This window comes from Arvicola amphibius, chromosome 13 (genome assembly GCF_903992535.2).
Source record: "Arvicola amphibius chromosome 13, mArvAmp1.2, whole genome shotgun sequence".
NCBI lineage: Eukaryota > Metazoa > Chordata > Mammalia > Rodentia > Cricetidae > Arvicola > Arvicola amphibius.
This window is the reverse complement of record NC_052059.1, coordinates 769,295-787,435: the sequence shown is the minus strand read 5'-3', so window position 1 is coordinate 787,435 and position 18,141 is coordinate 769,295. Positions and strand designations below refer to the sequence as shown.

Sequence of the window (18,141 nt, the reverse complement as noted above, 5' to 3'; positions counted from 1 at the left end):
GTTGGTGATTAAAGATGTTTAATTCCTTATACCCATTTCTGCCCTCAGTCTCCTGATATGAAAAAGTATTGATGAGCATGTATGCACACTAAAGATTAAAAATAGAGCTGATTGCCTTTCATGTATAAAAGTTTAGGTTTGTGAACCTAATCTTTAACAGCTAAGCCATCTCTCCAGCCCAAGTTTGGTTTGCAATTCCTTTATGATTCTATATAAGATTGTCTTTCAAGACAAATAATGAAGTGATTGATTCTTTCTTTGTAACCACAATATGCAGTCTGCCAGTAAGAACTAAGTAATAAAAATAACTTGCTTGCTTACACGCTGTTAATCTTCAAGTTGCATAGGTATGAACGTGTATGTGTTCCTGGGGATAATTTGTTTTCATCTGTAATACATAAAATGTTTAATCAAGTAAGGGATATGAATATCATGCTGTTTTTTTACTTGTATTCATTGTAATCTTTCTATTGAAAAGTAGAATGTAGTCATATTGTAATGTTTATGTTGTTTGAAAGATTTTGCTGGGGTTTATAAGCTGTAAGGTAAAATAGAGAGAAAAGAAATAATAAAGGTAGAATTAGAATGAAACATCAAGAATAAAGATAGAGTCAGAAAGGAAACATGAAGAATGAGAGAAAAAATAAGAATGAAGATAGAGTTAAAAGGAAAACATCAAGAAAGACAGAAGGACTTTTCTGGGTAGAGATAAGAAAAGAGAATATAGAACATGGAAGAAGAGAATGCAAAAGAATAATAAAAGTTCCGAAGGAAACCATCAAGAGAGTGTGTGTGTCTTTTGCCTTTACCTTCTCAGATACAAAAGTCACAGTATGTCCACTCCATTTATTTCCCTTTGATCCCTGTGCTGCTGGAAGTTGGTATTCCAGCAGCAAAAGATGCCTACCTACTATTTTACCAGGGACCCAAGTTGGGTTTCTGGTATCCACACCAGGCAGGTCCAAACTGTCTACTTGGGTACCCTGACCTTCATGGACACTTGTACCCATGTGTGTGTGTGCGTGCACACACGCATGTATACCACACACACACACACACACACACACACACACACACACACAAATACACACAAACACACACAAATAACTTAAAAAACAATAAAATGATAAGTTTCATATATTACAACCATTGACATTTCATTGTATTATCCTTTGATACAATAAGGGAGACTGTGGCTGAGTGTTCTGGAATATCTCATGGTTCAAAGATGTATGTTTTCTCTAGTTAATAGAACCAAAAATCAAATTGTTGGTTTCTAGAATTTCCATATCAACTCTAACTTATAATGTCAAATAACCCCAATACTTTACCTATACATACACCAGCATCCTCTGCACAAGACTTCCATTTCAAACCCATTTCCAGTGCTTGTGATCTGTTCTGAAATTCTAGTTAATTTGACTGGTCTGCAGGAAGACCTCATTGCGTTTTAGTTTAAGTAAGAGGAGTCTCTTTTCACGTATTTACTGTCTATGTCAACTTCCCACTTGCAGAGGTGCCCTGTCAGCTAATTTGTCCACATCTTTAATGATTGGACTGTTTTAGAGTCCTCTGAATAATGAGAATATGAGCCAGTCAGGTTTGTCAGATTTATGTGTTGCTGACATCATCACTCAGTCTGTGGTTCTCCTTTGTACTACTAAATTTTTTTAGCAAATATAGGCTCCTTATCAAATTGTTCATATTTTGTTTCATAGCCATTTACCCAAATACTATGTATATGAAAAAATGTCTTTTCTTTGTGCTCCATCTTGCCGTTTCATCCTAACAGAGTGTTCTGTAGTCCAGATTTTGAATCTTTATTCTCTATGCAGCTTCTGTTTGTCTCCTCTTCCCTTCAAATCCAACCTCCTTTAAAGAGGCCATTGCATCTTAGAAAATGATTTCAATTTTCTTATTCAATGGTGTTTTGATTGTTGCTACTTCTCAGTTCTAAAAATATCTTGGTGTACAATATAGTTAGAAGTCCTGATGAGATTTTGTTTATTATTTAATCAAAAGAATAGGTCAGTTGGTGGTTAATGGGAATTGTCAATATTACTGAATGATGTGTTATTTCTTTGCTCTTAAAATTTACTTTAAGATTTTGCTCTTAAGGCTCATACACACAAACACACACACATGCAATAGATATGCAATTCATTTTACTAATGCTTGATATATAGTAACTGGTAAACCCTGTTAATAATCAGAATTATTTTAGTAGTTTTTTCATGTTTTATATTTTGCCTCTGCTATCCCACCAAGAAATGTTTGTTTTGTTTTTGTATGTGTTCTTTATGTTTTTTTTTCTTTCATATCATACTTCACCCACAAAGTTTTCCAGTGTGAATTTGAGCAGAGCTGATGAGATATTTATTTTTTATAGTCTTAGAGTTTTCCAAGTTTTATTATTTTATTTTAGTAAAAGGAAATTATTATTATTAAGGTAATAATATATTTTATTTTTCTCTTTCTTTTTTTAATTTACCATTATTAACAGTTTATTTACTATAGTAGGGAGACATTGCTTTTAATTAGATTATATATCATTTGATCACTTCACATGACTCACTTTTGTATGATAGGAGGCTTACTCTATTTTAGGCTTTTCACAAAAGATACACATGGACACATGGACAGTTATTTACTTTGTTTTGTAATATATGTGGTTATTTGCTTGAGAAAAGTTTCAAGTTTAAACATAGTTATTACATTTCAATTGGTACCACATTAATTTAGCATATGCATGAAAATGCTTCCTTCCAATTCTGTAACAAAATATGTCCTTTATAAAATAATAAATGTAGATGGAATTTTCTCTACTCCCTGGTCTCACAGGCATCCAGTCTCAAAGAAACACACAGGGGTGTATGTTAATTATGAACAAGCCTATTAGCTCAGGGTTATTATTAACTGGCTCTTACAACTTCAAGTAACCCATAATTCTTGTCTATAATTAGCCACATGGCTTGGTACCTATTATCAGTAAGGCATTTTCATCTTGCTTCCTCTGTATCTGGTGGTGATTCTGTCTCTGCCTTTTCTCTTCCTAGATTTCTTCTAGTTTGGTGGCCCTGCCTATATTCACTGTCTGGCTACTAACCAATAAACATTTTATTAAACCGATTTGAGTGACAAATCTTTATAGTGTATCCAGTATCCCACAGTACATCTTTCTTTTTCTTTTCAAAACAAGAACCGTGAAACTAATCTTCTTTGCTTAGTTTTTTTTTTTTTCCTAACAATTATCCATAACAACTTGTAACCAACACACTAAACAAAGGTAAGCATTCATAATACATTTTTGGGAATGTGGTTATAGTTTTCTAGGCTACTTCCTGCTAATTGCGGGTGCTGATAATCTTCTGGGAATCCTAAAAAAAAAAAAAAAAAAAAAAAAAAAAATAGGATTATAGTCAGGTCCTGATTGGAGTATTCTATGAGGCTCGCTGTCTCTGAGATGTCAGTCAGCAGTCTTGAAGCTGTTCTGGATGTAGAACTCAGAGGAAACTGCAACAGAGGTGTTCTGAAATGTTGAATAATCTGGGACATCTGCTCCTATTGGCCCATTAGCTCTAACTTCTTATTGACTAACTCTTACATATTAATTTAACCCATCTCCATTAATCTGAGATTTTGCTGCTAATGTTGAATCAGGATGCCTTCTCTTAAAAGGAACCATGCCTCTGCTTGCTGCCAGCAAAACAGAGCCTATCTGAAAATATGCGTCTACCAAGTAATTCCAATTGACTCCTGTTTTTTGGGGTCTAGAAACCCTCTTTTATGTGGATGCATGAACCCATGTTGGGCACTATTTTGTAAACAGAGACTGCTCGTTTGTGTTCCAGCTGCCCAGACCCAGATAATCCCATAGAAACTATATTAATTACAATGCTGTTTGGCCAATGACTCACACAGATTCCTAGCTAGTTCTTGCATCTTAAATTAACCCATTTCTATTAATCTGTGTATTGCCATGAAACTGTGGCTTACTGGTAAAGATTCTAAGCATCTTTCTCCTTTGGCAGCTACATGGCATCTCCTTGACTCTGCTTACTCTCTCTATATATCTCTGTTTGGATTTCTTGCCTGGCTTTACTCTCCTTTTCTGTTTGATTTTGTCTTATTTCTTGTTCATTTTCACTATTAATAACAATATCTTCCACAAGCATGTTTCTATCTAATCCCTGATTTTGAATACTATTTATTTACTATGATATAGGATATGATTTAATTTGAGTGGGTTATTTTACAGCACTAATTGAATTATTGTTTAATTAAGGAATATAGCAGTATAGCTAGGTATAGCTCAATAATGTGTTAGATCTTCTTAATCATGTAAGATACTTTTAGAATATAGAGGGTGTGATGTTATACAGAAGAAGACATTCCAAGAATGAACTTTCAGACAATTCAACATTCAATATTTGCATAAAATGGGAAGACAGCAGGATTTACTGAGCAAAAGAGGATACACCTAACAATAGCCTGCAGAAATTTGGAAAGAAGAGATCCTTACCACTTCTGAACTACAGTATAAAATAGTTCAGGGGACAGACCAGTTTGATCACTGAAGATATTGCTGGTTAATTATGTTTCAAAAGAATTGCAGTGGTAAAGAAGAAACTGTTGTTATAAGAACTATGACCTCTTTAGATTTTCTTGATCTGCATTGCACTGCTGAGCAGCTCATTTGTAGTCTAAGACACTTTCTGTCTCTTGCTCATCTGTGTTTTATTATAGCTCCCACATATTCCTCTGAACCACAACCACCAGACTTGCAATCTCATATTAGAAAGAGACTGGTCCACTCTTCTGACTTTGATACTCAGCCCCTCCCTCAGACTACTTATTTACAGAGAAAAGCGTGATGCTATATGTTTTTAAAGACCATGGTTTTTTAAAGGCAGTACATTTGCTTCTGGGAGAGTGCATGAGTATTTATATAGACAAGGTTAGGAATGGGTATAAATTAATATGTAAGTGCTGGTTCTTTGATAAGCACAGAACAGAACTTTTTAAAAATATTCTGTCTATATGCATGCCTACAGGCCAGAAGAGGGCACCAGACCCCATTACAGATAACTGTGAGCCACAATGTGGTTGCTGGGAATTGAACTCAGGACCTTTGGAAGAGAAGGCAATGCTCTTAACTTCTGAGCCATCTCTTTAGCCCCCAGAACAGAACTTTTGAAAAAATATATTGCTGTCACTCCAAAATGGTCAGAAAACTTTATATGAATGTGAAATTTTGTTTTCTTTATTAATGGCTATGTTTAAGATTTTTGAGATTGTTGACTTAAAGAGAAAGAATACCCTAGGAAAATTCTATATTTAATAAAATAATTATTGAAAACATTTAACTTTCCATATACTAATTCTAGTCATATTATTTTTATACTATTTGTCATTTTTGAAGTTAGAAAAAATGATTGAAAAATTATTTAACATTTGGTAGTAGAATCATTCTCTAACTATCTTATCTGTAGTCAGTGTTTAGTGAAATAAAACAGCCACTTTAACAGAAGCAAAAAATATAGTCATAGCTGTCTCTCTCTTATTTTTGTTTTTGTTTTATTTTGTTTTTGAGTCATGTTTTCTCTGTGTAGCCCCAAATGAACTGGACCTTGCTGTAGACCAAAGCCTCAAACTCAACTATTTTGTCTACCTCTATCTCCCAAGTGCTGGGATTAAAGGCATGTGCCAACACTTCCTGTCTGATATGGTTCTTTTGTTTGGCAAGACACTTTCATATTTAATCAGAACTTTACATAAAACAAAATATTAATAAATATTTGTTAATGTATTAGAGCACAATTGACTTTTGTTTTATGTTGTGGCTCTGGTATTATGAATGCTATGTATGTTTTTCCTACGAAGCTCCAATGATGGCCTAAGGTCGTTACATTTTATTTAGTTCTTATGAGAAATGTGGTCTAAGACAAACCATGTCTATCTTTGAAGCAAAATGTTTTTCATCTTGATGATATAGGAAAAGCAAAAATATAAATTAAGATTTAATTTAAATGATATATATTTTAATCTGTTAAATGATTAGTTATACATATACCTATGAGCTGTGCATTTTGTATGGTTTTTATTGAGATATACATTTTTTCCAATCACCTTCCTTCCTCTCCTCTCCCCTTTTATCTTCTCCTGTGACCCTCACACTTCCAATTTACTCAGGAGAGCTTGTATTTTTCTACTTCCCATGTAGACTACATCCATGTATGTCTCTCTTAGGGTCCTCTTTATTGTCTAGGTTCTCTGGGGTTGTGAACTGTAGGCTGATTTTTCTTTGCTTTGTGCCTAAAAACCACTTATGAGTGAGTACATATTATATTTGTATTTCTTGGTCTGGGTTACCTCACTCAATGTTTTTTCTGGATCCATTTTGTCAGTGCCCTGAGTTAAAGAATTTCTGGGGTCTATGGGTCATATGTGAAATGTGTAAAATCTATTTTTACCTGATCTCTTTGTTATCCTCCTTCTTTTATTATTATTCCTTACATATTTATTTATATAATCCTTAAAATGCTGCATAGTTGGGATTACTGTCTTATATAGAAAGTATCATTGTACTGGCTTTTTGTGTTAACAACTATTTACATGATCTACATTTAAAAAGAATATGTAGTCCAATTTAGAATAGAATATACCTTAGATAAGTTTTTATTGGATAATACTGGTCATATTGGCTGAATTAACATCTTATCACATAGGTTTTCCTCTTTCTGAATTGTCTTATAAACAAAATACTGGTTTTCATTTATTTAAATCAATAAATTATAGTGATTTTTATTGCCAATATATCACAAAGTGGCACATATTAACATTAGATATATATGCCTTGATTCTCCTTTTATAGTATTTTGTGAAACCACATTCATATCTTCAAAAATTTAGAATAATTTATAAAATTATATAATTTATTAAATAAAAGTAGATTAAATTGAACTTTTTAAACTTAAGATAATAAACTGAAATATTATTGTCTTTTTAGTTCAGTGGCTGAGACCTTTACTAATTCCCAACAGGATCAGAAACTCACGGATAGTTTGGATTGTGAAGATCTCGCTGTTATGATAGGATTTAGCCACTGATTATCTAGTATGAAATTCTACTCAGTGCCTTAGTCGTGACGTGATAGCAGACGAGAGACAAGGAGCATTTCTACCATGTAACCACATATGGGTGGGAAGATGGTCTTAGAGAGAGCTCAGATTTCTACTGACTTCTCACTTTGGTGGGATTCTACAGACGAGACAGCAGAAAGTACAAAAGAAGGAAAAAGTATGATACACTAGTGATATCAGTGTCTTCAGTGTCCAGCCACCATTGACTGTTTGTTTTATTCATGGGATAAAAGACATTTTATAAAGAGTTCAGGGTCAGAATTTACTTGACTCATTAGTCTCTGCAGCAGCCTGGAAAGTTGCTGGTGCTGTCTGCTGTGCTAAGCTCTCATTCCTCCTAGGAGCTTGTACCTTTCTTTCATCCTTGAGAACCAGAACTCTAGTAAAAAGATTTCTGTGTCTTCATTCTGGCCATCAAGGGCGAAGAGGGACTGTCATTCAAGACGAGACCCTATTCTGTTGCTGAAGTTGGCGCTATCCTCAAGTAGAAAGAGCAGTTGTTCTGAAGCCAAAAAAAAAAAAAAAAAAAAAAAAACCCACTGATTTGAAAGTGTCTCGTTATTCACAGTATTTGAAGGGGACACTCATCCCATCACTTGTGCCAGAAAGACTGAATCACTGCATTAGATCATCTGTAATTTCAGCTCTGAGACTGTGTGACTCTAAATACTATGTTTCTTTCACTCCATCATCATCACCAATTCCAAATTTCTTTAACAAGATACAAATGCATTGCAGAGCCAGCCCTGAAGCATCATGGGATCATATCAGGGGGTGTGTAATTAGGATGGTTGGGCTAATGACTGGGAGTAACAGATGTCTTGAAGCTCTATCACGCAGATAAATTTCTGGCAAACTGGCATGATTTCTCAGACAAAAGGAAATTTCCTCCTGTGTGGTTTCATGATACTATATTAAGATATAATATAAATTAATAGATAGGTAAATGAGATTTAAAGCTAGTGATAATGGATATGAATTTTGAATATAATCTATACTTGTTTTTTCACTATGAACAACTACTTAACTTCAATGATATCTCAATTTCTTGTCAAATGGGTATAATATACTAGTCAATGTGTGGTACTATAAAAAATGGGACAAGGCATGGAATCAGTGTTTGGCATCTAGGTACAACTGAAAAAATAATGATGGCAAGTGTCATCTCACTAGCTGATGTCTTCCTTAAGCATGGACCAAACTCATTCTGTAAAAGGTTTGTGCTTTGAGATTTTAGGCTAAATATAATATAACATAGGAGATCATGGGTTTTGACATTTGTTCCATAGTAAAAGAATTATATGAGTTAGGGAATTGCCCACAAATAAACACTAAGTTATCAAACAGAAATATTCCCATGATTACTGTTTCTCATGTGAAGCTCTACATCCAATTAAAATATCTTTAAAATAGTCAAATTACATTAAATTAAGTGAAATATATACTGATCACATATGAATATTTTATGCATATAAGATGCATTATTGTAATGATTTTTAATAATTTTAATTTGAAGTACATTCAAGCTAAAGTAAATATTAAATAGTTTCATCGTGGACTTCTCCCTCAGGGTTAATTGAAACAAAAGTAACCTAAAAAAAAATCTGGTAAACTTCTGTGTCAACCAGTCTCCTTTCCACCCCCAGGTTTCTTAGTATTTGTGTCTGACCTTTATCATGTTGCAGAGAAGGTGGAAAAAGCATTTGCTGGGTACTTCGGGAGATTTGAATTGTGAACATGCTTGTTTCTCTGAAGGCCCTTCTGAGACTGACTCTCCTAACCCTGCTCTTTTTGGATACCTTGTAGGCAAATGCGAATGTGGCAGATGCACGTGTTACCCTCCAGGGGACAGCAGGGTGTACGGCAAGACCTGCGAGTGTGATGACCGGCGTTGTGAAGACCTGGAGGGTGTGGTCTGCGGAGGTAATGACCAATCTGCCAGCCTTACATCATCTGCAGGCAGATCTTTTGCTGCCTTTTTCATTGCTTACCCCCATTTAAAATTGCTGTTCGAAGAAGTTAAGGAATATACCATTACACTTTAAAACTTTATTACTTTTATAAGCAAGAACTCTTGTCTTGGGTATATGTGAAAGACTGTCTAATCTGAACCAATTTCTATGCTAGTTGATATCAAGTAAAACGTTTCTATGCCTGCTGACATTCTATCATGATTTCACTCAGAAACAGAGGAAATCAGTTTCACACAGAAACTTGGGGAAGAAACTGTAGATTAAAGTCCAAGTTGAATTATAGAATTAAAAGTGAAAGAAACACAGCTTTTTTTTCCTTGCTCTTGGATCCCAAACCATCAATTACCCACATAAAGAATAGGGCAAAGCAAGAGTAGTCCACAGAGTAAAACGGGAAGATGAACGTCCAAGAGATGGAGTGCTGACATGAACATCCTCCAGGAGAGGGAATATGTAACTGAATTATTCTAGTTCTCTCAGTCTTGAAATACTTTATTTTAACAGGACTGATACTGCTTATATCTTTGCACCATTATCTGGCAGCTCTCTTACCAGTTTATCTATCTAAGTTTATATCTACCTTCCTGTGTACCTTGCTCTGTAGTATACTCAGAGTCACAATTTGAACCATAGGGCAATGCTCTTTGAAGTAGCCAGTGTTTCTGGTGGTTTCTTATATTGTTATTTATTATTATTGAACTTCTGCTTTCTTCATTTTAATGTTGGGAAATGGAGAGAGGTTGATGGTTTGTACCCAACAACTCACAAGTGCCAGATCAGGACTTGAGCTTTCACACTCATTTCACAGACACTTCCTTACACAGTAGAGCTCCAGAGTGGCATCAAGTTGTTTCCATATTGCCACATTGCTTTAGGTTAGCCTAATATTAGTTCATTAATATTAGCATTATCTAAGATTATTATTACTGTGTTACCACTTAATTCTGATAGCTATATATGTATATATATATATATATATAGAGAGAGAGAGAGAGGTATAGATATAGGTATAGATTATATAGATTTATGAAGCTTATCAGGTATGTGGAAAGTCCTGTATGTACCTTTCTATTTGTATTACCTTAGTTTTGTTGCTCAGTGAGGGACAGTGCCTTCAGGGTGGGAGCTTCTCATAATGACCTGGTATTGTTTGTTGTTCTTTTCTCTTTGGCACCCAATGTTTACCTAACATGAGCCTCTTTGCCTAGTGTAATTGGCTGACTTATTTGACGTGTATGATTTGGTAGAAACCTATTAAATCTCTATGTACATTAAATTATGTATTTTTCCTCCATGAACATCATTATCAAAAATGGAAACAGAAGCTGGGTGGTGGTGGTGCACGCCTTTAATCCCAGCACTCAGGAGACAGAGGCAGGCAGATCTCTGTGAGTCTGAGGCCAGCCTGGTCCACAAGAGCTAGTTCCAGGACAGGTCCCAAAGCTATAGAGGAACCCTGTCTCAAACCAACACCCCCCCACCATGAAAACAGATTGTTTCCCTGTCACATGAGATATCCTATGGAAGGTTTTGCTTGAAAAGTTCTTAGGATTACACGTGAACTCCCTTCTGTATTGTCCATTTACACAAAACTTACTCTGTCCCTGAGAGAATATACTTCCATGATCCAAATTAGTAAAATGCCCATGTATAAACCTAAGCATCAATCCTTCAATGTGCAAAGAGAAATGGAGTTGTATCAAAGCTTAAAACTTTCTGTAAGAGACCTACGGGAATCATGTTCTGAGACACAGATTAGGTTGTTGTTTGTTTGAAAAGGTGATGAGAACTGGAGGATGTATTAGGAAAGAAAGGGCATCTGTTAATAAAAAACTTTGTGATTAGAAATACATGTAGGTCCAACTAGAACTTTATTCCAGTACAAGAGACAAAGTTCTAAAATCATGCCAAACAAAATTCTCAAATATCCATCAATCACTTCTAGGCATTTATTTCCCTGTTACATCAGCATGACTCACAGGTGTGTGATCAGCTCCCACGGCTGACAGGAACCTTCAGGTAGTGGAACTCAACAAAAACAATAAGGATGAACGAATATCAGTAAAAACCTGTTAGAGCTACAATAAAATGCTTTAAAAGAACTCAACTCTTATGTCAGATAGTCAAGGTTTCTTCTGTGAGGACTGCAAAGGATAGCTCAGCATGCTTTTATTATTTGAATACTTTCTGGATTTGCTAACCATTCAGTCTGCCATTTCTTGTACAGTGCTTAACAATAGAATAGACTCTCTCTCTCTCTATATGTGTGTGTGTGTGTGTGTGTGTGTGTGTGTGTGTGTGTGTGTGTGATATCAGTACATATACATCGATACTGATCTGCCCTATCCCCTATCCTGCTAAAACTGGCATTTAACCCATAAGCCCCTTATACTCACTTAGATTTCTTGTCTTTTTCTCTACTCAGTGTAGGTAATGCCAAATGTGGTGGTTTGAATAAAGATGGTCCTCATATGTAGCATGGCAGTCGGGCGGCAGTGGGAAATAATCAAAACTAGCCTTGTCCGAAATAATCAGCTTTAATAAAGGAAGGAAGTGGGGTAAACTTACAGAGCCAAGGTTACAGCAAAGAGCAGCAAACCAAGAGGCTGGAGCTTACCCAAACCCGGTTCTTTTAAAGGTATTTTTTGCCCTGGAGCGGCCACGCCCCTCAGACAAGGGATTGGTCAGCCTCCCCAACACTCATAGGCTTGTAAATCTACATATTTAGTCCCCAGTTGGAAACACCACTATTTAGAAAGGAGGTGTGGACTTTTCAGAGGAAGTGTGGCCTTATTGGAGGGGTAGTTGGAAAGTAGGCTTTGAGGCTAGACCCAGGGTCACTCACCTTGCCTGCTCCCTGTGGATCAGAATGTAAGCTTTCAGTCCCACGTTTGCCTGCCTTCCTGCCACCATGCTTCATGCCATGATGGAAATGGATTAAGCCTCTGGAACTGTAAGCAAGCCCCCAATTAAATGTTTTCTCTTTATTTGAGTTCCTTGGTCATGTTGTTTCTTCAAAACAATAGAACAGTTACTAAGACATCAAGGAATTTAGTGATCAGAAGATTATATTTTTCATGCCTTTTCAAGTTGGGTCAGGAACTTGCTGGGGACTAAATACAGCAGGAGGTACTTACTGCCAGTGCTAGAGATACCATAAGCAGTTATCTAGAGCATATTTAGTCATTATCATTTGATTTCATTCTTAGTCTGTGTTCTAGAATTTTATTGACTAAGAAATTGCATACTTATCTAATTTCCTATTTTGATATTTATTACAAGCATTGTATTGATACAGTGATCTCTGAGCATTCATCAGGCTTGTGAATAAAAGAAGTCTTAGAAGTTCATCTTAAAAGTATTATGTTTTTACTTACTAAAATGAAGTTTATTGCTAAACTTTGATGTTTAAGTGTCTTGAGAAATTCAAATGTGGTTTAAGTAAGTAACAACACCTGCTTCACTTTGTCTCTTCCTCTCTCACCTGTGAGCCAGCTGGCTCACTGTTCGGAGCCGGATTCTCCAGGGCAAGTGTATTCTACATCTGTATACATACCACTGAATTTTATTGCTCAGTTAGGGAAGGTTTCTACATGGAGATATCATCTCACAATGGCCTGAACATATAAGTAAGAATAAAGAGCCAGAAAAACTACATATAGCTTACTAGTCATCCATGATGTTCTACCTAATAATATTTCCCAACAATAAAGGCCAATGTATAGTCAGTCTTTAGTATTTGTGGCACTTATGTGATCATGTTGAGCACTGAAGTAACAAATGCAGAGTCATCAGACCCAAGAGAAATGCAGTATTAGATTCTTGCCTCTGGTCACAATATTTTCAACGATGGCTCAAAGTATAATTTTTTAAAATTTTGTTCAAAGATACGTCATTTGAATATAACTGAGTAATTAATATTCAATTCACGTCCCGATCATGTCTGATCAAACCTTACTTAACATGTATATTTTTATTTAAGATATATCATGGCCTTCTTGTATTCAGGAAAACAAAAGAAGTTATTCAATATACTACCAGATGCTCTTTTGAATCATCAAAATGAGAACAAAAACAAGAACAAAATGTAGCACTGAAGTGACCAGATAAGAAATAGTTCTTTAGGATTTGAAAACTAAAACTAAAAATGAAGGAAAATATGACTTTTTTTACCCTAACAGAAATGAATCTAAATCACAATATTTTCTACCATTCCACATATATGCTCCCATCACTCTGTGAGTAGTGATATTACAGCTGTAAATAAATTTAGAAATAAGTGAATCTGCAAATGCAAATCTAGGATTAATGACAGTCAGCTATAGTTCATTTTAGATGCCACTGCAAAGGTGAACGGTGCCCCCCACCTTAGTTTTGCACTGATCTTCACTTTGTGATTTTATTAAGCTAGTGAATAAAAATGCTACTGTTTTAATTTCTCTTTTTTCCTGATTATTGTTGTCTGGATGATATTACATGAGCCTTGAGTTTTTTTAATATCAGTGTCTTTTTCTGTTTCTCAGCTACTCTTAAAACACAAGAGATCTTCCCTTGGGGAAGATGTTTAAACCTGAAGCAATTTTGGTACGAAAATCACAGTACAGCAAGCATTCCATAAGGAAGTCACAAATTCTCATGGTTTCTTAAAGCTAGCAATAAGCATGTTCTGCTTTGAGGGGTACCTAAAACCTATGCTTGAGAAATCCCAGTGTGAGACTTGGGCTCCTCGAGAGGAGAAGCTTGTTTTCTGAAATAGAAACATCAATACCCGTGCACTGTAGTACTTTTCTTGAAATGAGAGTGCTTTGAAATAACAATCTGAATATTTAGTTGAACCTGAGGAGAAATGTAACTCCAGAGTATAACCAGTATTTACAAATGTTCCTGATTGAATAGTATTAGTGAAAGCCAGGGTAGGCCCCAGTGACTCCTGGGTTTCTTTACCATGAAGGATGGAGGAGGAGCTTAGGTTTACATTTGCCAATGAAAAGGTAGTTTTTCCAACGAGGTCAACTGCAATGGAGAAGTTGGGAAATAACACAATTCTGCCCATTTACCTGGTGCTCTACTCCCTATCTTCTCAAATTCTTCTGAATAATGTCACCAGATCTGCTTCAAAATGACACCTTTCAGGAAACTATTTTACTTTTCTTCTGTGTGCAGTGCCTCTGCAGGACACATAATTCATAGAGTGTTGTGATTATGAATATAATCAAACCCCATTCCTCTCTTCTTCCCCTCCATTATCTTTCCCTAAATTCAAGTTATTTTCAAGCTTACAATAAAAGAATATCCTTCAAATAAATTATGAGTTCAGGGAGATGTAGATAAGTTAAAGAGAAAGTAAAAGCTTTATCTATTTTTGGAGTATAGAATTCCCTGGAGTAGACTTAGATTGGATTTATAACAGGTAATATTTGGATGTTGGTCTTTTATGTGAAAGCATCTAGATTTGAGAAGGCTCAACAAAATCATAGAGATTAGAATGTACTTGTTATTTTTAGGAAAGATATTTCATTTTCCTGTGTCTTCTAAAAATATGTATTCATTGTATTTTATTTATATGTGAGTATGCCTAATGATACTCATGCATGCAGATACCCATCAGATTCCTTGGTACCATGGTTGCAGGTGGTAACGAGCTGCTTAACGTGCATGCTGTGAACCAAGCCTAGGTCTTCTGCAGTGGTAGTAAGTGCTCTTCACTGCTGAGGTGTTCTTCCAGCCACATTTCGTTCAACGCTTTGTTAGGAGCTCTTATTTGCGATAAAAATACTTCACCTCTACTTGTTATGCATTGTCTTAGATACTCCTTTCTTAATGGAGAAAGGGTTGCTTTTATTTTTATTTTTTTGACTCATTTTTTAATCAGCATGCAAAGTAACAGAATACCTTGAAGCATTTTCATACTCACTTAGTTTTGGTCCCTTTTGCTCCACCTTCACCTGCAGTATTCCTACTTTCACTTCTTCCCACTGCACACACGTCATTTTATTCTTCCAAAATATCCCCTAAATACCATATTCCCCCTCTTGTGGATGCCTTTTTAATTGCTTATGAGACTATATGCACACTCTAACAAAAAATCCTCTTATGTAAAAGTTAGAAGCTAACAGAATAAAGGAGAAAATAAGGCATAATATTTATCTTTCTGATCCTGGGTAAGATCACTTTATGTCATATTTCAGTCCTATCTCTTGCCTGCAAATTTCATGATTCATTTTTTGAACAAATAATGAAATATAAAAATTTGCTTGTAAATGAGCATTTTCCTTTGAAACACTTAACTAAAGAGCACAGCAAAAACCAAAGTGAAATTCATTGATAAAAATATCAACTAAAATGTTATCTGATGACATTTTATTGTATTTTATTTTAGGTTTCCTTTTAGGTGGAGAATTCTTTTCTAATCTAAATCCATAAACCTCATTTAAATATTTGGAAATATGGTTAGTGAAAATCCAAATTCTCCAGTATGTTAAATTGCATTGATTATACAGCTGGTACCTCTGATATCAATTAACAATCAAGACAACCCACACAGATAAGCCCATGGGACAGTCTGACCTAAACAATTCCTCAATTAAGACTCCTTTCTCAGGTGACTGTAGGCCATGTCAAGTTGAGAGTTAAAGTTAACTAGGAAGTTAGTATCCCTCCTGTTAAAGATAGGCAGTGGTGGGCACACCATTACTGAGTTTGAAACATGTGGACACTATTCTAGGTTCGGCTCATAGAATAAATTTAAAATTTTGAGTTTGGACCATTTGCTCAGTTTACCACCAGGCTGATCCATGGATCCACCTTGAAATTTAGAACTCTGCATATTCAGGGTTTAGCCAGAGAACTGAATACAGCTTCTAATTCAAAAGCAGAGACTGACTGAGAATACTGTTTTGAGAATACAACAAATATGTAAATCCCAAACATCTATATGTCTACCTAACCAGCAATCATGCAAAAACCAAGAGCCAACATGGTTAATCCACCCTCTAACACTAAAACTAAAGATGATTAAACCCATTCTGGCAGGTTACGATAATTTATCAAAAGTACTCAAAGGTTAATGTAACTAATTTCATAATTTTTAACAGCTCAATTTTGATTAAACTAAAATTAAAACCTCCAAAAGAGTCATAATAATGGCAAAAAAAGAAAATCAGCATGATGTAGACCTTTCTTCCTTTAATTAGCTTGTGTGTGAGTCATGCTCCATCACCACACAGGGTACGCAGATTTTCCTCTAACCATTTCTTAACAAATAAAATGGATATAAACTGAAAATTGACATGAATTTCTTCTCAAAAAAGTCAGTCTTTAAAGATGCTTTATCAGACTGATAGTTCTTTAGATTTGTTCCTTTTCAGCAATGTATGATTTTCAGATTCCAAAAAGATAATATATTCAGATGTTGGTCTACATGTGTTTAATTATTTTAGTGACCATAAGCTTAATCAGAGACTTCCCTCCTGCATGCCCCGTACCCAGGGTGAGAATGAGAAATGGACTGCATATTGTTTTTTTCATTGCCCCTTGTTCCTAGAATAACTGCCTAGGGGTCCAATTTAAGAAGCAAGGAAGGATAATGAAGAGCCACCTCTTAATTACACAATCAGTCCCCATTTCTTCTGGGACTTCTCTAGCTTATGACTGCAATTTGAAGGAAATCATACAGTCTGCAATTACAAATTCAGCAGTGTCAGGAACTGTTGAGTTCCTATTCTGACGAAGAGGAAGGTTTCCTATGATGAACAAGTCAACATTTCGGGAAGTGTCATCAGTGACATTTTAAAATCACAAATCAGCCAGAACAGTGCTTAGACAAAGTTGTTGGCCCTCTAATTCCATATGGTGGCACTCCTTAGAAGGATGGGAGGTTGGTGTCAGAGTCCACCCAAGTCCTACACCTTTTCTGTTTATACTTTGCGCTATTTCGTGTTCTCAAAGCATAAAGTTTATTCTCATTCTCCTAGACATCCTTTAATGTGTCCATCTTCCAAGGAAAAAGAAAAGAGGAGGAAGACATACAAAAGAATGGATGCATGTTGCCTGTTTGTCCCATTCTCCTTGAAGAACAAGTTTCCTGGAAACTTTAACAAGAAATTTTCTTTTAAGTCTCATTTATTAGAACCAGGTCATATGGCCATTGTAAATCAGGTACTTTTTAACTTGGACAGATTATCACCTCTCTGAAACAAACAAAACATTGAGGGTTCTCTTAATATTAAGAAAGGGAGAAGAATATTAGCGTGGTGTGAAGTGCTAAGTCTAATCATAAAATATAAGATGGGTTATTAGAGCATAAATCACAATGGTTTTAGGAACAGATTAACAGAGTTGACAAAATGAGTCGCAGTGGGAAATGTCATTATCTCCAGTAGACATATTCAACATATCTCACACAATTGGCAGGAGTTTCTTAAATCTGAATTACTTACAATATCAACTGATCTATGTGGCTACTTGTCCTATGCCTAGCAATATTAAGAAACGAATTTTTAAAAATATTATCTAGATTGACTAAATGTAAATACCCTCCTATGGTGAATATTGCACTAGATAATGAAGTGTAGTGTATTCTTAGTGGATATTTTTGCATAAGGGAAAAGAAGACAACGGGGCAAGATAAACATGTCAGACAATTCAAATGGGTTCTTGCTTATGAAAAATCTATTATCTGTGCAAAGACTAAGGAAACTGGACAAAGGCTGTTTCAGAGCCTTGGAAATAGTTCATTAAACTCAACTCTAGAGGTAATCTCATCATGTTCTATTCTATGATTTTTTTATCACTAGCAGTACTGAGTACAGGTTATATCTTCAGAGTTCTGTTGACCCTGGATACTTTACTCTATAACCTTCAATGGTGATATAACGATGGTTGTCAGAGAAAAGTTGGCTTGAAACTAATTATCTGCTTGTATTCTTTTTTTAACTAAAAATTTCGGAAACATTGTGCTCAGTAGGCTTTATTTCTAAGACATCTTTTTTTGTTATGGTATTTTCTTCCTGTGGTAAATTTTACTT

The 18,141-nt window shown here is 35.3% G+C and overlaps 1 protein-coding gene across 1 annotated transcript in view; it reads left to right on the top strand.

Moving 5' to 3' along the window:
- Itgbl1 (integrin subunit beta like 1) overlaps positions 1-18,141 on the top strand; it is a 186,291-nt gene that overhangs the window by 153,669 nt on the left and 14,481 nt on the right. The window contains exon 8 of the mRNA XM_038310288.1: positions 8,949-9,065. Coding sequence (XP_038166216.1) covers positions 8,949-9,065 — 117 coding nt within the window. The remainder of the gene's footprint in view (positions 1-8,948; positions 9,066-18,141) is intronic.